Genomic DNA, 22446 nt, shown 5'->3' with positions numbered 1-22446 from the left:
CTCCGATCACAAATGCAGACAGGGTTTTATGTTTACGCGGCGCGATGCGATGCAACGCAACGCGTAAAAAGACAGTATAAGTCATTATAATCAGTAATTATGTCCCCACTGGATGCAACAAATGCCTCGTTTGTAATGGGTTTTAATGTTTTTGTCTCGTCGCTCCGGCCGGACACGGCATCACAGTCTGTTGAGGGGCGTAACATTTCCGTCTCACGCTTGAGGTATTCGGCCAATCACAACGCACTGGATAGCTGGCCAATCACAGCACACCTCGCTTTTTCAGACCGATGAGCTTTGTAAAAATCTACGCGTTTCAAAAAGGCGGGGCATAGAGGAGAAACAATAACGTACAGTATGTGGAAAATAATGTGTTTTTTAAACTTTAAACCGCATAAACACATTTCATTACACCAAATACACAAAATAATGTTCTTTTTAGCAGCATCATATGACCCCTTTAAGTGAGAAATTTAAGGCATCACAGGAACACTCCCATTGCAAAGGCTTTTCCAAACAAATAGGCAAAAAAGATGCTGCCTTGCCTTCACCAAGTTCTATAGCAAAATTAAATGTATCCTTCCAAGAGAATGCAATCCCAGAATGCATTGCGACAAGCTCAGTGAAAAAGAAATGTAAAAGAACCAGAATGTAAAATGTAAAAGAAAGAACCAGAAAGAAATGTACTTATAATTCGTTCATTACCAAAAACTACTAATTGAAAAAAAGTTAAAACAATTGAATATAAATCATTTATCCATGTGGTATGTAGAGTTAAAAATAGCCCACTTAGTTTCCATCTCTGTTAGGATGCTGCCATACAAAGTAGCTGGCTATGTAGGCAGCTCACCAGGTTCTGAGAACACACCCTTTGAGTGTGTTTCTCAATAGAGATTGAAAAGAGATTGCTTTGAGAGAAGTCGCTGTGACATGCCCCATCACCGTCACTCATGCCCAGCCAGTCTGTCCCCCAGCCCTCCCTGTCCTTAGTCCCTCAGACTCTGACTTCCTGTTCCTGCCTCTTGCTACAATGATGAATGGCTGCAAGCTCCATTCAATTACGTCTTGAGTGCGAAGAGACAGGAACAATGGGAGCTGGCCTACGCAGTGTGGCGCAGGCCCACTGCATTCTTAGCAACAATTTAGCCTAATTAGCATCAACTCCTGCCCCATCCATCATACTCCTCAAGAAACATAAACAAACTGTCAGCTCTAGCGTAACAAACAGATCGCCCAGCTACTTAACACAAATTATTCTTACATGAAACGCAGCTTCTCAGGCAACCTTCCCCCCCTCCAGGCCATCTGAGGGAATGAAGGGCTATTAAAATTGAAGACATATGTTCTAGTCAAGTTCAACTCCCCAGACTGTTGCGGCTGATGTGGTGACAGTTTGCCCAGGCTTATGAGGGAGTTGGGTGAGGATGGAGCAGTCTTTTGCAGGAGGGAAGGATTTGGATGACGATATGATCAGGTTAAGAATAGGTGTGATGGATGTCAATCATGCTTTATGGAGGTTTGAGCTGCCATTTCAATTTGTAGAATTCTCTGCTTGACATTTTTGAAAATGCTGAGAGAGCTGGGAAATAAAGCATTGCTATTTTTTTCTAGTAACATTTGGCAGTAATCATTACATGGATATGGACGCCTACCAACCTATAAAAGTAAGACATGAAATAAAGGGATCAGTAGTTCTTTTTTAACATTCTGTTTTATAGGACAGTTGTTAATTTTTCAGAAAGAAGCGAAGAGCTTAGGGACTATTTGGTTGGAAGCAAGTATTAAAACAAGTATCATTGCAAAACAGACAATAGCACAATATGAACGTACTAGTTATCGCCTAATTTAAAAAAGGAGTGCAAATGAATAAACTAACTATCACTTAAGGAGTCAGAAACTCCTTTTTAGCCAGAACAATTTAAATTTAGCATAAAACAAATGCAATCCAACCTAAGCGTTGCTTAGAAAAAAAAAATCAACTTATGCAGACTTCATTCCATGGGTACATTAAACTTCAATTTGACGTTTCTTTTGTTCTTGTCTCAGCTTTCACAGTCAATTTGGGGAAGAGCTCATAAATTAAATAAAATTGGCTAAATATTTCTGATGGAAATATATTGCTCTGAAATTTTCTGAGTACAAAAAGTGTAGAATCTGTTAAGTTAAAGGTAACAGGACAGCTTGGAAAGTGTCGTTCTGACTCTCACACGCTGCCAAACTCTTCAAATTTGTCACTTTTCCATTTCCTTTTTGATGTTATGCAGCATGTGAAATGCTTCGCTAATTAACTAGGAAGCTTGGCAGGAGTGTCTTGTTGTTTTTAGGGGAGCGATGGCAAACCTCAGTCGTCTCGGCCAAAAGAGACTGCCTAACTCAAGAGTGACAAATACACCATTGCTCCTCCCCCAAACGTAAAAAACTAAACAAAAATGCAAGAGAACCAAACAAAATGACAGTGCTGTTCATTTTTCATGCCCTTCTTAAAGTACCTTTATTCCACATTAAACATACCACACTAAGTAGGGAAAAAATGGCAGTTTTATGCAAAAGTGAGATTCCTTGCCAAGGTGTCAGTGGAGGGTTATTCTAAACAAGTTAATTCTCTCACAAAATCAGAATGATGTCATTTGCTGTTTTGCTCATTAGTGATTCCTGGGTCACAGCCAAAAATAATTTTCATTCATCTGTGAGGTCAATTATGAGCCTTGTTCTTTTACTTGATCTTCTCGTTTTTTTCAAAGCATGCTCAGATTAGTGCAACCTGAAATAGTGAAGTTAAGGAAAATAATATGGTCCTCTAGCATGATTAATAAATGGACTGCGTCTTCCATTGAGGCAGCTCAGTGCCTCGGACAGCATGACATTTGATTTACCCACATGCAAAATGCTCATTACACTCTCATTTTTCCCACACCACTCTATTTTTTCCATTTTCAAAGGCAGGTCTTTCAGCTCAGCCCCTGTGATGATGGATATCACTTATGAGCTGCTCAGCTTCTGGTTTATAAAGCGTAGACATATTCAGACTGCTAAAGCTGGCCCGTTTTATATCAGGTGTGTGACCTAACGGGGGTTGGGACACAACAAAGTACATTTTTGCCTGCTTTCTGTCTAAACAGTCAAGTTTTCCAACTCTTGAGAGGGATTCCACCACGATGAATTGCGCTTACGGTTACTGCACATGCATTCTTTTTTTATGAGATCTTCAGCATCACTAATTTAATTCATTTATCAAATTTTCCACTCTTACATTTACTCAGTGTCATTATTATAAAGCAATAAGCCTGCACTTTAGGCTGTGGATTACAGTGATTTTACAGTGCTGGCAGGCAAAAAAATTACTATTTTCTGACTTAATAATGTAATTATTAATAATTAATCAAATTAAATGCATTTGTTTTACTGTTGCTAAGTAACACTGGAAGAAAATATTGTACATTTTAAAGTTCTCAGTCCACATCACATTCACACTGCTGTTTTAGAAAGCCATTTCAATCTAATAATAATAATAATAATAATAATACTTTATATTATTATTGATATTATTATCATCATCCCTAAGACAGTAATTACTATTGTAATACTATTGTAAATGTAAATGAAAAATGAATATTTCATAAGTATAATAATTACTTTACTTTACACTACAGTAGTAAAATAATAATGCTGTCTTAATTTCCTCACTTGCAAACGTTTATCCTTTGACCTTTAATTTTGGCAGAAAACTGCTTTTTCATGTGAAAACAGACTTATTTTAGGTTTATTGTAAAATATTCTGGTATATAGAAATATAGCATTTTGAGACCATAGGGAGACTGACTCCATCACATCGCGCAGTGCTTTGTGTGAATTTATTTCCAGAACCCGACTGTTGCACCAAATAATGCCTTAAATATGGCTTATTCAGATTTTAGAACCAGAACTATTTGTTTTATAATGTTATTTTATTTTACCATAGAATAATTTGGGGGATTGAGATTAAAATTAGACATGGTTTTCCCATTTTTATTATTGTTTTGGTCACATGAAGATGCAAGAGAAAAGAAGGAAAGAAGGGTGCTGAAATTCAGGTGCTGCTCATCTGGCAGAGTTCTCAGAGAAAGAAAACAAACCCTGATCCACTTCCCTACAAACAGCTTCCCGCAAGCTGGCCGAATTCTGCAGCCCAGCACCAGGATGTTTGGCTTACAAAATGACTTTGCCGCTCCCGCAGCCATTCTACCTAATTGCCCCCGGGGCAATTATTGTAGCCCTCTGTCCAGCCATTTTGGAAAAAAATATAAAGTAATAATGTTAGTGTGGATTACATTACATATTTTTCATAATTTTGACAGAGTAGTGTTAGACGTGTTTTTTTTTAAGGACACTTAAAGTACATATCATAAATGTAATTAAATCTGAGATTGGGTGGGTTGGAAAAAAAATTACCAAACAAAACATTTCCCCAAGCAATCAAAACACAAACAGACCCACAAAAATGGCAGCGACCTGCACATAATCACAGTGAGACATTTCCTCTACGCCAGGCATTGCCATTCACTCACTGCCATTTATAACCATTGAGAGGGACAAACAGGGAAAGCGCAGGCAACGACAGGCCGTATTGGTCTGGATATGAGCTGATAAATTGGTGGCTGTGGAAAAAGTGCCCCTTGGGCTCCATCTATTCAGCCGACTGAGGCGGAAAGGGCCGTTTTCAAAACCACCCCAGAGCCTGGCTATGCATGACAGAGCCTGACACCAGAGCCATACTAGATTCCTTTCTACATGGGCGGCAATGGGCTCCTGGGAAGAAACAAGTGCTCACGGAGGAGATATATCTCCCATCTCATCAGCTCTGCTTCTACCCTCATACTAACAAACACCTGCTGAGCCATCAGATTGGGAGTATTACACGCCACAAAACTATGATGAGAGCATCTCTATAATAAGCTGCTCATGCGATTAAGTAGACTGAAGCATAAAATTCCAACTATAAGTTTAAAATGTATCCTTTTAATCTAATTATACAACAGCCGCATAATGTACTTGGACATTTAAGCCACACTTAATGTATACATTTTTTTGCATTGGATAGCAAAATATCAAGTGCCACGAGTAAACCTAAACTTTTACTCAGAACACTTCCTTTTTTTTTTTACACCAATGACCAGACACCTATTTTTGTCTTTATATAATAATAATAATAATAATAATAATAATAATAATAATAATGTTTTTAATTTCTAAATTAATTTTTCTTTTCTTTTGGGGGGGCCTGTGAGGGTTATAAAATTTTACATGATGAAATTGGTAGCACTTTATTTTATAGTCCTGTTCCTCATGTACATACTATGTACTTGTTATAGTAATTACAATAACTAGGTATTAACTAGGTACTAACCCTAAACCTACCCCTAAACTTAACCCTACCCCTACCTTATGACCAGTATTTTCTCAGGCACACACTGTAAAATAAAGTGCAACCTAAAATTGTATTATAATAATATAATATTTTATTAAAGAAAAACCTGAGTAGTTTGGCATAACTACTCTTTATTGTTATTATAACAACATTTCTTAGGAAATAATATTTTTTTAGCATATTTTAAAATGTAATGTGGTGTGACTAATCTAAACCTAATAATGCCTACTCAAAACCATAAATGATATTTATGAATTAATTAACTCATGATATTTGTATATTTAAAAAAAAAATAACCTTTTAAAAATATATATATTTTTAAATACTGCTTAAAATGAATAAACTGACATGTATGGTGTGGTTTAATATTTTGTCAAACGCATGCCATATTTAAGTGTGACGTGCAAACACTTAGAGGCCACTGTATCTACAAATAAACGACCACGAACATACAGAACACAAAAACAACAAAAACACTACATTTCTCCTTGTTTTTTCATATGCATATATGATTAAAATCAACAACCTTCTGAGTCTCATCTGCAGAGACGACAAAGCTGTCGTTGTGTCCTTCCGGGAAGTTTTATCTGGGGAAAGCATCTGTCATCTCTCATCAGAGGCTTCTGCCGCCCCAACGCTGCCACAGTCAGCAGACTGATAGCTTAACCTTTCCACCATACTGCACTTCAAAACGAGCAGAGAGCCCCTATAGGATCCCTCAGAATGTGTGGTCTTCTCTCTGCACCACTGATTTCTGCATGCACGTCTCATTCTGTACGAGACACTGCTCGAGGATAAACATGCCTTTTCCCTTTGCTTCTGATCTCACTTATTCCTCTACCAAACATCTAGAGATATTGACGTTGGTATGAACATGTTCTCAGGACTTCAGTGCCTGGAACAGAATGTGCTGGCCAGCTATGTCGGACTGTGGTAAGGATGAGCAGTACCACCTGCCATGGCGTTTTGCCCGAGCGTTAGACAGTGATGGGCAAATGAGAGGTTGGAGTGTTTTTGGAATGTTTGCAAAGCCACTGGCTAGTAGCCATTGCTCTTGTGGGAAATGAAATCAGTGCTATTTGATCACATCATATTAAGTCCAGGGCGAATTTGAAGTCCTGAGACCCATTTTGGATGAGGCTAAAACCTTCAGAAGAAGAACATGAAGTTGTGTTTCATTTTTGTGAGGTGAAAAATTCATAACAGAAATCAGTCCATTGGATTGGACGGAAAAATGACCTATGTGATGCAAAAAGCTTCTAGATCAAAAGTTATACCATCACCCGTTCCATACGATTCTCCTACATAATTATAACTAAATAAATCTTCTCTATTACTATAAAAAGCTTTCAATTTTCAGCCTCAACCTCCACATGGAAAGTCATGGCTTGGTGAAAGATTTATAAAGGTTGGAGAGAAGGAAAGAGAGGAAGTGAAACTTCAAAATAGCTCTCTACTGCCACCTATCAAAGAGTGTGGCAACTGCAAGCAAGACGGTTGAGTAAAACAACCCCATTATGAGAGAAAACAGGGGGAGTCCAGTCAGAAGAGTGAAGTGATTATTATAACATTATGACAGCTTAAGATTTAGAGGCTGACCAAAAATTTTAGTGGACATGTTATCCGGTTAGGATGCAGCCTTTTTCCCAGGCTGGAAAAAAAGTCCCCAATCAAAGTGAGGATTTAATCATGGATCAGATCAATCTGAAACAACCCTTGCGGCACCGTTTTAATTTTTAATTTTTATGATTCAGTCCTAAAAAGCTTCTCTGGCCACATCTTCTGTTAAATTAAGATCCTGTCAATCATTCAAAACTAATTTATAAACCAGTCAGCATCAAATTGTGCAATAATCCCCTCCCACTTTCCTGCCAGCGCCCATCCTCTGCCACTCGGTAACATGAGTGAACAGGAATTCAAGACGTTAAACTAGGGCACTTTTCCATGACCCAACATCATTTTTTATATCTTTATTCCATTGTATAATTGCCCTTATTTCAAACATAATGGAAACCGCTTCATTTCTCCCCCCATCCCTTCTTATTGCCTCTTGATTGTGACATCTGTGTCTGTCTTGATTTTATTGGATGAAGCGCTCCTTTTGAAAGGATAATAAACGTGTAAACAAATTCAAAACAAGCCTTTCTCCTAAGCTTTGGTTCTCATTATCAAATTGTGCGGCCACCCTTGACAATGTCCCCCTCCTAGGCAATGTCATCCTTTTACAACTCAAGATCAGCTATAATCAAAAGTGTCTATAAATTTGAGCTTCTCTAATTAAGGTCTTGACTAGACACCTATTTTTGTCTTTATATAATAATAATAATAATAATAATAATAATAATAATAATAATGTTTTTAATTTCTAAATTAATTTTTCTTTTCTTTTGGGGGGGCCTGTGAGGGTTATAAAATTTTACATGATGAAATTGGTAGCACTTTATTTTATAGTCCTGTTCCTCATGTACATACTATGTACTTGTTATAGTAATTACAATAACTAGGTATTAACTAGGTACTAACCCTAAACCTACCCCTAAACTTAACCCTACCCCTACCTTATGACCAGTATTTTCTCAGGCACACACTGTAAAATAAAGTGCAACCTAAAATTGTATTATAATAATATAATATTTTATTAAAGAAAAACCTGAGTAGTTTGGCATAACTACTCTTTATTGTTATTATAACAACATTTCTTAGGAAATAATATTTTTTTAGCATATTTTAAAATGTAATGTGGTGTGACTAATCTAAACCTAATAATGCCTACTCAAAACCATAAATGATATTTATGAATTAATTAACTCATGATATTTGTATATTAAAAAAAAAAAAAACCTTTTAAAAATATATATATTTTTAAATACTGCTTAAAATGAATAAACTGACATGTATGGTGTGGTTTAATATTTTGTCAAACGCATGCCATATTTAAGTGTGACGTGCAAACACTTAGAGGCCACTGTATCTACAAATAAACGACCACGAACATACAGAACACAAAAACAACAAAAACACTACATTTCTCCTTGTTTTTTCATATGCATATATGATTAAAATCAACAACCTTCTGAGTCTCATCTGCAGAGACGACAAAGCTGTCGTTGTGTCCTTCCGGGAAGTTTTATCTGGGGAAAGCATCTGTCATCTCTCATCAGAGGCTTCTGCCGCCCCAACGCTGCCACAGTCAGCAGACTGATAGCTTAACCTTTCCACCATACTGCACTTCAAAACGAGCAGAGAGCCCCTATAGGATCCCTCAGAATGTGTGGTCTTCTCTCTGCACCACTGATTTCTGCATGCACGTCTCATTCTGTACGAGACACTGCTCGAGGATAAACATGCCTTTTCCCTTTGCTTCTGATCTCACTTATTCCTCTACCAAACATCTAGAGATATTGACGTTGGTATGAACATGTTCTCAGGACTTCAGTGCCTGGAACAGAATGTGCTGGCCAGCTATGTCGGACTGTGGTAAGGATGAGCAGTACCACCTGCCATGGCGTTTTGCCCGAGCGTTAGACAGTGATGGGCAAATGAGAGGTTGGAGTGTTTTTGGAATGTTTGCAAAGCCACTGGCTAGTAGCCATTGCTCTTGTGGGAAATGAAATCAGTGCTATTTGATCACATCATATTAAGTCCAGGGCGAATTTGAAGTCCTGAGACCCATTTTGGATGAGGCTAAAACCTTCAGAAGAAGAACATGAAGTTGTGTTTCATTTTTGTGAGGTGAAAAATTCATAACAGAAATCAGTCCATTGGATTGGACGGAAAAATGACCTATGTGATGCAAAAAGCTTCTAGATCAAAAGTTATACCATCACCCGTTCCATACGATTCTCCTACATAATTATAACTAAATAAATCTTCTCTATTACTATAAAAAGCTTTCAATTTTCAGCCTCAACCTCCACATGGAAAGTCATGGCTTGGTGAAAGATTTATAAAGGTTGGAGAGAAGGAAAGAGAGGAAGTGAAACTTCAAAATAGCTCTCTACTGCCACCTATCAAAGAGTGTGGCAACTGCAAGCAAGACGGTTGAGTAAAACAACCCCATTATGAGAGAAAACAGGGGGAGTCCAGTCAGAAGAGTGAAGTGATTATTATAACATTATGACAGCTTAAGATTTAGAGGCTGACCAAAAATTTTAGTGGACATGTTATCCGGTTAGGATGCAGCCTTTTTCCCAGGCTGGAAAAAAAGTCCCCAATCAAAGTGAGGATTTAATCATGGATCAGATCAATCTGAAACAACCCTTGCGGCACCGTTTTAATTTTTAATTTTTATGATTCAGTCCTAAAAAGCTTCTCTGGCCACATCTTCTGTTAAATTAAGATCCTGTCAATCATTCAAAACTAATTTATAAACCAGTCAGCATCAAATTGTGCAATAATCCCCTCCCACTTTCCTGCCAGCGCCCATCCTCTGCCACTCGGTAACATGAGTGAACAGGAATTCAAGACGTTAAACTAGGGCACTTTTCCATGACCCAACATCATTTTTTATATCTTTATTCCATTGTATAATTGCCCTTATTTCAAACATAATGGAAACCGCTTCATTTCTCCCCCCATCCCTTCTTATTGCCTCTTGATTGTGACATCTGTGTCTGTCTTGATTTTATTGGATGAAGCGCTCCTTTTGAAAGGATAATAAACGTGTAAACAAATTCAAAACAAGCCTTTCTCCTAAGCTTTGGTTCTCATTATCAAATTGTGCGGCCACCCTTGACAATGTCCCCCTCCTAGGCAATGTCATCCTTTTACAACTCAAGATCAGCTATAATCAAAAGTGTCTATAAATTTGAGCTTCTCTAATTAAGGTCTCCTCGCAAAGCGCACAAGCGGGCGACCGGGCAGGGAACCTTCCCAAAAAGACTCAAATTGGCTCTCAAGCACAACAAATCACATTATGATTTCAGCTCTTGCCCACGCACCGCTCATCTTGAGCCAGTTAACCCAGCTGAAGAGGCTGTCTCGCTGCTGCAGACCTGTGCTCTGACTACCTAAAAAAGCCTGCAGTCGCATGGTTCTCTAAACAAGCTGAGGGAGAAACACATATGTAAAATCAATGACGGCCCTTAAAAAATATTTGCATACTAAATTAAATATTTACTTAAAAATGTCGTCATTGCATTACGTTAAAAAATATTAACCTAAATGGCATCTACAAACAAATTTTGTCAGACATTTAGTCAGAACTACGTTCGCTTTGCTTAGTCATTTCTGCAATTGCTTTGAACATTGTCTGTAAGGTATTTTTTAAATGTTTTTGAAAGATGTGACATGATTACCAAGGCTACATTTAATGAACAGAATTGTTAAATAGAACAGCATTTATAAATGTATTTTCTTATGTTGAAGCACATGCATGCATATAAACCTAAAAAGTCACATAAACATCGACATGCTCAATCAAGAAATCTCTCCCTACATCATTTTTGACTGTTGTTGTTTTTGACAGTACTTATTATGTTTATTTATAATTCAAGCTTTTCTACTGAAAAAATCACTAGGTTTGTAATTCTCTACAATTTAGCGTCTCAGATTAGATTCAGTTAAACGATGTATACATTACTTTTGGACTTGGATTCATCTATGACGTTAGTATTTGACCAAAAGTCCTCTGAGATGTTTGCTTCTTCTTCACATGAGAAACCAGGCCGACAGCAGAACTGTAACTCTGGGCAGAGATTCACCCAAAGTTTCCAGACAATATAAAGCCAAAACGGGACAATGATTTGTCTCTCAAACAGAGCAAAACACAAGTCTTCCACCACAGTTAAGTCATTGCAAATTACAGCATGGCGGATTGAGAAACAATTACAAATTTAAAGTGCATTTAAAGAGCTAAGAGAGAGCTCCTTGGAAGGTTATTTTTAGACAGAGCTTTATGGGAATACGTTCATACGAGACTTTATGATCAATGCAATGTTGTGATCACTCCATCAAAAGCTCTTCTCCAGCCAAAAGACATATCAGCATTCTGCGCTAATTACAAGGTCGGACAACAGCCACCTGGACAGCAGTCCAAGAAAAAGGGAATGCTTACACGCAAATTCATGCACACACAGTGTAGCATCTACCGTACAGTTTCATTTTCCTACAGGGTCATTCAAAATATGGCCCTTGACTACTTAGACTAAGTGCTCAATTAAGCATAGCTTGTTAGCCGGTTTCCTTTTCAGCTATGTTATTGCTGCCATGTGCTGTATTACGGTACTGTATGTAATACAGTGTGTTCGGCCAGTATGATGGCAGATCTCTGAAATCTCTGACATAGTGACTCTTTTTTTCCTTCACTCAAATTTTGTTTTCATGTTATGTCCACCTGATTTTTTCTTTATATGAGAGACTGTGTAAAAGGTGTGAAGAATTGAACAAAGTAAACAATGCGACACATATCCAAATGACACAGCAAATGCTGAACTTGGATTTTATTCATTGTGAAACATGGGTATTACGTACCAAAATGAACCTGGACACAAGTTTGCACTAGATTGTGGAGAACCATTCCCCTCCTCAAACACTTTGAGGAATTTATTTGATCAAAGACATGAAGGCTGAAGGTCAAGTTCACCCTTGAGAGGATATTGATGTATCTCAATGGAAACACTTATTTTAATTCTTATCATTATTTGCAATTCAACTGTAAACGTTATTAGATTTACAGGCATTCAATTACTTCATTAACTAATGGCAAGATTTTAGAAAGGCCGCATTAATTAATAATAGTTCCTATGTGGCTTCATCTAAAAGGAAAGTCGTTTCAGAGTCAAGAAGTTGCTATTTAATGAAAAACTATGAACAGAAATCCTTTTTCTTCACAACACAAGTAAACAGGGTCAACTTTGATTTCATGACGACTTTAAAGCCAGAGTTTACCCTCGCGTTAGATACGCCAAGATTTCTTCAGAGAAAATTCACTTCAATGCATTTCAAAATGAGCTAATTTGCTTGACGTGAATTTTCGCCAATGGCATAAACGTCATTCAAACACTGAGAGAGTATGTTTTATCAAAAATGAATGTGGTTAACATTAACATCATTGATTAGATCACCATCGTGATCAGGCGATAGAGCATATTGTATTTATTGTAGCCAGTTCCTTTCAGTCCGCTCCAAAGGCCCTCATTTTAATAATTTCCCCTGGAAAATAAGCGCGAGCACTAGCCCAGACATAGCCTCCCATGTCAAACAATCATAATCACGCTACTCTTACCATAACACCGCAATTATCCTCATTGCTTACAGCAACACAGCATGCGTGATGGATGAGTGTGTGCGTGCTTATGTGTGTTTGAGCGAACCGTCTACAGTAAAAAACGTCTCCCACGCATGTCCCCATGTGTCGCAGCTCCTGTGCTCAGTGCAGCGTGCGACCTCCATAAATCATACCATTAAGATAACGTCAGCGGCCCCTGGCTGGCTCGTACATTACCCAGGCAGACTAAACTCCATCCCTTCAAGGCCCCGTTTTGACAAACAGCTGACACAACAGCGACAATCCATGTCCGGCTCATGCAAACAGTAGTTCAACAGTAGTTCTTGTAGGCGTATGGGACTCAGAGAAGTTTTGTTTTATCACCAGAAGAAAATAAACCATTCGTGGTGTAAACAAATGCATATTGCGCCCATTTGAGAGGTGTTTGCTCTTTTAAGAGTTGCTTCCATCAACTGCAGGTACCTGTGGGAGGTATATGATCTGTTTGGAGAGTCTAAGCTCCTTGCTGCATATGTTACCATTATACTTCATGCCTGGTTGCAGTCAACTGATTTCTTGTGACATTATGATCCTGCACATTTCCTCCAGCGGTAATTAGTTGTAGCAGTCAATAAATCTCCTCTGTTTGTTTTTGTAATGTTTATTATGGTTTAATTGCGTTTTTGCCCCATTTTGAGAACGGTTTTCTACACGTCGATGAGGGCACTACAAACACACTCGAGTTTTCTCATCTGATACCGAATGATTGCATAATTACATAAATATCATTACAACTCTGATTATATCATTTGTTCATATATAAAATCACTTAATGCGTCCAGGGACAAAAAGACAAAAGTCTAAAAACGACACAGAAGTGGGTGTATAAGAAGGCGATTGGGAGGCTCAGAGAAGAACTCTCCAAAATCAACATTACTTCAAACATGAGCTCATCTAAACATCTGTCCACAACATGTCCAATCATTGCCCTGCTGAGGCATGTACAATTGTTTCTGGAAATAAATATTAGGCCTAATTCGGCTCTGATTGTAGCAGCCAGTTGTGGCCCGGAGAGGAAACGGTCTTTGTGGCTGAAATCTAATGTACCTTTTTTTCTCCTACTTGCTACTTGCTTGTATTTATTTGATCTCGTTTTACTCTTTTCTTCTTCTCAGTTTAGGTTTTGCGAATTTATTTGTCTGATGCTCCTAAACTTCATTTCACACTTATGCACCAGTTAAAACAGAAGAGGTCTGAGAGTGTTTTAAGTGAGGGTCTGCTGTGGAGGGGTGGACTGAGTTCAATTATACTTAGGCTGTCTGTCTTTTCCCGTCACACTCCATTTGCGGTCGGCGGATACGTTTACACAGAAACTAATCATAACTAAAACATTTTTGTGTAAATCTTACCAAATTACTCTGTATAACAGGGGCAGGGAAAGGAAATCAATACCAAAAACACTTAAGGTAACATCTGACCGTTCTTCCGGACCTTCTGGATAAAACTAGGATAAATGATGAAAAGAAAATAAGTTCCCATTAAGAACACTTATGAAAGAGAATTTTTTACATAATTGGGCAAATGTAAAGTTCGCAATATCCGGCCGAACTAATACAGGCCCATTTTTCACAATTAATGCTGGATTGCACTGTGCACTGTATATCGTCATATGAATCACCTCAAAGTTCCATATAGATGGAATATTTCCTAAATAAAAAGCCTGTCAGTAAATATTAGTGTGCTTATAAAGCTTAAAAATTACTTAATTTACTCCTGAAAGAGGTAGTGCTTGAAGGATAGAATGGAATTTTTATTTTTATTTTTAAGTTTGGAGTCAAATTAATTACATTATATATTTTTCAAATAATTCTGGTGCATTAAGCTTCTCTTGCAAAAGATGGACTGTCACAGGATGATAGTCACATCTGCTACATTTCCAAAGAGCTTGAAAAAAAATGCTCTGTGACTACCACCAATGCCAAGTACAATGCTCCCCCCTTGTGGTAGATTCAAAAACTCAACCTCATATGATTTACTCGGTTATTATTAGCTACAGCTTAAACTCTCCCCGGTTTCAGCCTTTAACACATGCCCCATTTTCTTTGTATATCCCTGAATGGAAAGGCTGTGAAACGAGTCCTGGTAGGATATATAAAATGCACTGCAGTGACATTAACTCTTGTGGCCTTCAGAGGGGGAAAAAAAAGCAGTTTTGGAGAGTCAGTCCAAACCCGAGAGAAGCCAAGCACAGACCTGATCCAATCCCTGTGACCAGGTCATACATCAATTAACATTTCACTCTACCCAGCCTCGTTAACAGGCTGCTGGGGGGAATATGACAAGTGCAGGGGGTGCAAGCTAATAAATCTGGGTTATTCTACTGAAGAAAGAAAGAAAAGAAAGAAAGAAAGAAAGAAAGAAAGAAAGAAAAAAATAATAAATCAATGATAAATATGACAAAGGATGTGAGATATAGAGAAAGAGCGAAAGAAAAGAAAGAAAGAAAGAAAGAAAGAAAGAAAGAAAGAAAGAAAGAAAGAAAGAAAAAGAAAAGTCCTAAATCACTGCTAAATATGATGCAAAGTTCAAAGGATGTTAAAATTTAACACCAAGTGAAAAGGGCGCTTTCATTTATTTCTTGATGTGGAACCTAAAGTTCAAAATCCTTCATTGTCACTCTTAAAATAGCCTTTATGAAAGGTAGACATCATATAAGCAATAGAACCTCAAAAAAAAAAAAAAAAGATTTTGATCCAACACTGACTGTCTGTAATGACACAAAAAATACAGTCAAGCGCCACTACACCAGTTCTTTCTCGTTAAAGAACTCTTCATGAGTTGATTTTCCTATTTCTACGCCAATACATTTTGACGAGCTCAAAATGCATAATGAAACCTGTGGAAAGCAGTTGGCATCATGCTTTTTACAAATGTGCAGAGTGCAGACTTCCGTTCCGCATGCAGTATGTGTTACATAAAACGCTTAATAAAACAATATATACAACTGTATATATGCATCACATGGGCGTCTTGGCTGTTGCTTCGCGTCTCTCTAGCGTTGCGTTTAAAAAACTCATGAATCACTCTTATGGTTCTTATAGACACGTAACGTTAGATGGTATTTTAGCGTAAACCTATCATGTAAGCATAACACGGATGAGCTAAATAAACATTTTCATTTTTGTCAGGGGTCTATTACACATAGCCCAAAAGAGAAGCGTCTTGAACTCTGAGGGAACGATTTGTAAACGGAACTAACTGAAGTGCGCGTGTATCCCGCGTACCTCTCAAGACAGACATCCGGGTTATGTCTCTGGCATCTATCGACTTTAAAATGATTACTTAATACTAAACATATTTTTTTCATGTAAACAGCATGTACTACAAAAAACCTGACAAAAGGTACTTCACGGACTTCAACGCGGTTTTGAGTGTCTGCTAACTGGTGTGGAATGCGACACTTTACGAGTTAGTAAACAAAGTTTGTGGACTGTGTGAAATAGAAACTAGAAGCGCGTCTTAACTTAACTTACCTGCAGACCCGCCCGCTATGATCTGATGAGACGCTTCTCTCAGTAAACTCTGCTTTTTAGATGCCATTTTCTGATTCCGGGCCTGTGTTGAGGAAAACAAACAGTTATAGCAGCGTTGCCATGTTTTAAACCTCTGTTATTTCAAACGTACTTTAGTGTATTATTATTTACGGTCTCGAGGAAATAAAATGTGTCGATAATAAATAGGCCTAGAGTAGTCTGTTATTATTTTAAGGTGGCCATAAGCCGCATTATAAAGTGCTGAGGACTGCAGGTGTTTAGACCTTACTTCAGTTTGGGGTTTCAGTACAGTTTGTTTATTGTAGTTCGTCGCTTTGCGGAGAAGCAGCGGAAGTCCGAAGCTGGCCTGACACGCGGCGTCCTGGCGCGAGCTGAAATGAAGGGATTCAGTGTGTGAGTGCGCTCTTGGGCAATGCGGGTTAATTTTAACTCTAACTCTGATTCAGTCAGAGTTCAATGAGGACACTGTAAGAGGTCGAATGCGAACGAATTATGTCATATAATACAAATAATACGCTAATAAAAAAAGATATTGCTTATTTACTGTGGCCCTAGATGTAGGCTATTTCACACTGATACATGTCATGGGAATAACAAAATACCATAACAAGTTGCATCTGCAAACACATATTGCTAAAGCTCCTCTCAAAATAACTTTTTTTCCTGGGCCGTTTTTCAGTTATTTTAATAATTTACAAAACATTTCCTTAAGACTATAGGCTAACTTGTTTTGAAGTCTCAGTTAGCTCCAAGTTCACACGTTTCCTAGCAGATAACCAAAAGACGTTTGTCTTAAGTTTGAACATTTTATTTCATGTTTTGTCTTTTTTAAATTAAAACCTAATTTTTTTTGAGTTAAATGTTAGGCTTGTGATGTTTATACACTTAAACATAAGTGCTAACTTGTTGGATATTTTATGTAATCATATTCATGGATTTTATTTAATACGTTAACTGTGACTTAAGTGTCTAAATAATTTTACTTAAATACTTACACTAAGTATTTTAGTTAAAGTCAATATAAATTGTTCTAACTTGGTCTTAATCTTCAAGCTAAATGTTCCATCATTTCACAAATGAAAGCCAGAATAAGTTATAAATTTAGGTGCAAAAATAGTTATAATGTAGCGACTGTACTGTGACTTATTGTCCTGACTATGTCCAAGCACTGAGATTGGCTTTTTCTACAATCTAATACAATGTAGGCTAAATAGGCCTACAACTTTTTAAGCACCAGCTGTACATTACCAGTCAAACATTTGGACACACCTGCTCTTTTTCATCAAAACGCTCTGGTCATTCTTTCAACTAACTTCATTGAAGTACACTGGGGTAATATATATATATATATAATTATGCTGGGTCAGATAGTGGAAAAAAATAGATGGTGATAAATAGTGGATTAAAAAAAAACAGTGAATGTGAATAAAACTATGAAGTTAGTTGATATATATTTATATATACACACACACACACATGTGACCCTGGACTTAAATCTGTCCAAATTAATTCTTAGCAATGCATATTACTAATCAAAAATTAAGTTTTGATGTATTTACAGTAGGAAATTTACAAAATATCTTAATGGAACATGATCTTTACTTAATATCCTAATGATTTTTGGCATAAAAGAAAAATCAATAATTTTGACCCATACAATGTTTTTTTGGCTATTGCTACAAATATACCCCAGCGACTTAAGACTGGTTTTGTGGTCCAGGGTCACGTATATACATATATACACACACGTACACGTGTGTGTGTGTGTGTGTGTGTGTGTGTGTGTGTGTGTGTGTGTGTGTGTGTATATACATATATAATTAATATAGATCTATATCTAAAATAAATAAATATATACCTTAAAAAAATTTCAAGCATTGACTGTCATGAATAAGAAATCTGTAGATGACATGCAGATATGTCATTGTATTTTGTTTCTGATGCTCAAATTCTTAAGAGTTTTAAAACAGAACTCTGAGGTTAAAATAATTTTCTTGATGTCTCATAAACTAAATGCTGTCATTTAAAATGTGTCTGGGATTCCTTCAAATCATATAGTGAGCCACAGCTTTTTTTCTTCCTTTGCAGAAGGCAACAATGAAAAGCAGGCTTTCCCTAATTCAATGTTACAACTTGCTTAGAGAGAGTCTTGGCTGAGTAATGAGCATATTACCGTATTAGCTTAGAACATACACATTTTTTCCCCGTTTAATTTTCGAATTGTGAATTTATAGCAAGCTATTGGCAGGGAAATGCCATTAGCACTTTGACCTGCCTGGAGTGAGAGAGCAGACAAAACCCCACCCCGTCTATAAACCTACATGGTGGCCAACAAATGTGTCAACTTTTTCAGTTATTCATATTTTTTTTTTTTTTTTGCAATATAAGAACAAGTAATTCTAAACAAACTGGTCTGTAAATTTGTATGAGACTTTACTATAATTGCTAAGGGCACACAGAAAGCCTAAAAGAAAATGACTTCTTGATAATATAATGGAATAGAGAAGTATTTTACACAGATGAACATGAAGAGTTTAACAATAGTCAAACTGTGCATAAAGATAATATAATGTCAACAAATCCTTGAAATGAAATGCAAAAATGAATCAAAAAGGAAACACCAAAACAATTCATTTTTTATTTGCAACAACCTCTATATGCACATAAAATGTGAAGTTCTCACAGCATCACCTCTGAATGTCTGTTTTTACCACATTTTTAGGCTTGGATTTTAACAATTACAAAAGTCACACTATTTCTAAGCCACTTGAAATGCTTCAAGGTTTCTAGAAAAGAACTGAATAAACACAAATTGGTTAGACTAAAAAAAGCAAAGTTTAAAAAAAATGACAAAATAAATATTCAAAATACAGAGACAGTGGTTTGATTCATAGAATAATTCAAGTCATTATTACAGCTCTTTTTCAAAACTCATCCGTACATCCTCCAATCTTTCAAAATCTGCCATATTATTGGTACAGTGTGTGTCTTTACCTACTTATTATCAATTGTCAGTTTCTGAAACACTTGATAATTATTCAAATTTTTATTTTATTGAACAAAGTAGACTATACTTGTATTTATTCTTAAGTTTTATGAAGTATGGGGGAAAAAAGTTTAACATTTTCTATGGTTGAAAACATGCACTTTATGGTAAATATGCTAAGACCTAATGTTTAAAAAAAAATCTAATAAAAAATTACGTCATAATAATATCAGTATAACTACTATGGCCATTCTCAAGCTACAAACTTCACGAAAATATATGATCCTGCACATATTAACGTCATGTTGAGAAATGTGTGGCTGTGTTCTTTTTTTTTTCTTTATACAAGAGGCAAGGCTATGGCTAGCGAGCAAATATGAAGTAGCCTTAATGTGTGCCTTTCTACAACTACTGTATAACATAAAACTTGTCACTACATGAACAGTTTGGCTCAGATTAAGCATTATGTTTGGTAGTACTATGGAAAATGGCACAAAACAAATGAAAAAAACTTTTAACCCAAACTCTATAACTTCACATAGTGCTGACGACATTTTCATGTCATTTCCTACTTGGATAGATGAGAAGACTACACTAATAGACTGCTCTTGAGTCATGTACCACATATGACTGTCCTTTATATACTGGTTAGCTAGTTTCCGCTAAATGTGTATTAGAGATGATCTGTGTAATGTTTCTACACATTCTGATATTCACTGTATAAACTTCAATTGACTGATGGTACCATTAATTAATGTACCGTTACACAAAAAAACCTTTAACTAACTAAACATTTAAAAATTCAAACAAAGACAGAAATAAAATCATGTTACGCACAAATGAAAAAGTCAAACCGTGCCTTTAACTGGGCGTCCAGTTTAAAAGCTCTAATTCCTTAAAAATTAACGCCAAACTTTTTAGCATTCAAGAATGAAATACTCTTGGATCTGCTCTGACTTTGTGGGTGATCTTCTCAGGGTGGGTTTCTATGAGTTTCCATTTAAAAACCCACTTTGCGATGCACTTATTTTTTGTATTTGGACTACGAACAGTGTGCAAGTGGTGTCTGTTTTGCACAATAAATAACTTGTGCAGTTTATGGTCTGAAACTTCAAACACAAAATCTTTGAATTGTTTCCCAAAGTAAATGATCTAAACATTTCCTAAAATGTGTTATTATTTGTTTGCAGACCATGTGATGTATCCAGCCACCTGGAGACTGAGGTTTTAAAGGAGAGTGGGGCCTTTGGTGGTGTATGTCATTGAGGGGAAGTGTCGGCTGTCAATGTCCCAGAGCTTCCTGTCTCCTTGAGGCCCCAGCGCTGAGCCTTGAGTCTGGTTTCCGGCCCCTGGTAAGTTGGAGGTCCAGCAGTTAATATAACTAGCCATGAGGAGCGTCAGTTCCAGGATCTACAGCAATGAAAGAGAGAGAGAGAGAGAGAGACAGACAGTGAACCAGGAGGTCTTTAGTAGATGAATATTTCAACATTAAACTTGCTCTTACTGTATCAGGCCAAAAAAGACACAACAAACCACAGATATACGAGCTCATTAGCACTTCCTGTATCACGTAATCCTGTATGAGTGAAACTCTCATTGAAAAACCTGTTTTTATCATTGGATGTCTTTCAGATAGTGGTTTCAAAGGGGGGTGTAGGAGTTCAACTCAGGTTTTTCAACATTAAACTTGCTCTTACTGTATCAGGCCAAAAAAGACACAACAAACCACAGATATACGAGCTCATTAGCACTTCCTGTATCACGTAATCCTGTATGAGTGAAACTCTCATTGAAAAACCTGTTTTTATCATTGGATGTCTTTCAGATAGTGGTTTCAAAGGGGGGTGTAGGAGTTCAAGCTGTTTTAAAGTTCTGATTTCACCCCCACACACTTCAGATCAGATTTTTAAGATGGGTCATAAAATTTAATGCTAAAAGCACCACATCAGAATTCCGTCTTTACTGGCTTCATTTGGAAATGCGGTTAAACTGTGTTTTACCTTTTGTGACTTAGCAGGTCTTACCTTTGGTTTAGCCATTGCAAATAAAAGTTTATCCACAGTCTTCTTGCCCAAAGCCTGCTCTTTAATCTGGCTGACCACTAGCATGAAATCTTCCTTGCAGCCTCCAAAGGTGATCACTGACTGGTATGGATATGTGACTAATGGGTGCTGAAGAAAAGCAGAGCACACAAATTGAGATATTTTCAAAAACAAATATAAACACTACTGTTTTTTTGCAAGAAATTAACACTTTTATTCACCAAAGATGTATTAAATTTATCAAGCAAAAGTAACGGTATAGACTTTAATATCGTTAGAAAATTTCAAATAAATGTTGTTCTTTTGAACTTTCTGTTCATTAACGAATCCTGAAGAAATGTATTATGGTTTCCACAAAAATATTAAGTATCTCAACTGTTTCCAACATCATAATAATAAGAAGAAGAAATATTTCTTGAGTAGCAAATCAGCATATTAGAATTATTTCTGAAGAATCATGCGACACTAAATACTGGAGTAATGACAATCACATTAATTACACAATAAGCACATTTTAAAATATATAAAAATAAAAACATACAGTTGATGATAATAACAATAAGTCATAATAATATCAATAAATTGTAATAATATATCACAATATTACTATTTTTTCTGTATATTTTCTGTAAAAGGCGATTTTTTTTTGTGAACTGGAGAGAATAGTGAGTGGATGAAGAAGTTAAAGCAAAAAAGATATAAAAAATAGAAAACAGAAAATTACAGAGTCTGCCTGACCCTGTTTATTCTTTCTCAAAACAATCAGACCTCTCCAAGTGAGAATACAGCCAACTGGCAAGATATCAGGACTACAGCTTTTCAAACAAGCACACCTGCCAATATGGCCCTCTAAGTGCCAGATAAATATAATATAGTTCTTGAAACCTAGAAAATGGAAGAACTAAACTAAACTAAACTAAAATAAAATAAAATTTCACTGAGCCAAGAGAGGGCGATAAAGGTCTGAAAGGAAGTGCACTTACAATAAAAGTCCAGCAGGTATGTGAACAGGAGGGTTTAAAGCAGAAATATGAAGCTCATATTTTTGTTAAATTGCTAAATTGTTCATTTGCGGTAGAACTACTTTTCTACATGGATAAACATAGTTTATCTGGTAACTTGTAACAACTGGTAATGTGCGATCAATGTTTTTTAAAAATATGGTGGGGATGTCATGGAACTGTGAAGGCTTTTGAATATTACTTAGATTCTGATCAAATAATTTGGTCTATATGATATATTGGTTGAGATCA

The 22446-nt window shown here is 36.6% G+C and overlaps 2 protein-coding genes across 6 annotated transcripts in view; both read right to left on the bottom strand.

Annotated features, from left to right (window-relative positions):
- The window catches only part of LOC107679800 (mitochondrial 2-oxodicarboxylate carrier-like), a 109112-nt gene extending 92436 nt beyond the window's left edge, over positions 1-16676 (bottom strand). For 2 of the 4 annotated variants that reach the window (XM_016475472.1, XM_016475475.1), the window contains exons 1-2: positions 16434-16676; positions 16145-16226 (exon numbers count right to left, since the gene is read on the bottom strand). In XM_016475472.1, coding sequence (XP_016330958.1) covers positions 16145-16211 — 67 coding nt within the window. In that variant the 5' untranslated portion in view covers positions 16212-16226; positions 16434-16676. The other 2 variants (XM_016475474.1, XM_016475473.1) reach the window with 2 other exon arrangements.
- plekhh1 (pleckstrin homology domain containing, family H (with MyTH4 domain) member 1) overlaps positions 15907-22446 on the bottom strand; it is a 50222-nt gene continuing 43682 nt past the window's right edge. Inside the window, exons 29-31 of one of the 2 annotated variants that reach the window (XM_016475469.1) lie at positions 21176-21322; positions 20342-20561; positions 15907-16169 (exon numbers count right to left, since the gene is read on the bottom strand). In XM_016475469.1, coding sequence (XP_016330955.1) covers positions 20379-20561; positions 21176-21322 — 330 coding nt within the window. In that variant the 3' untranslated portion in view covers positions 15907-16169; positions 20342-20378. Of the gene's footprint in view, positions 16170-19346; positions 20562-21175; positions 21323-22446 lie in introns of those variants that run through there. The other variant, XM_016475470.1, reaches the window with a different exon arrangement.

Source organism: Sinocyclocheilus anshuiensis, unplaced genomic scaffold (genome assembly GCF_001515605.1).
Source record: "Sinocyclocheilus anshuiensis isolate Anshui unplaced genomic scaffold, SAMN03320099.WGS_v1.1 scaffold676, whole genome shotgun sequence".
Taxonomy (NCBI): domain Eukaryota; kingdom Metazoa; phylum Chordata; class Actinopteri; order Cypriniformes; family Cyprinidae; genus Sinocyclocheilus; species Sinocyclocheilus anshuiensis.
This window is presented reverse-complemented; position numbering and strand designations above follow the sequence as displayed.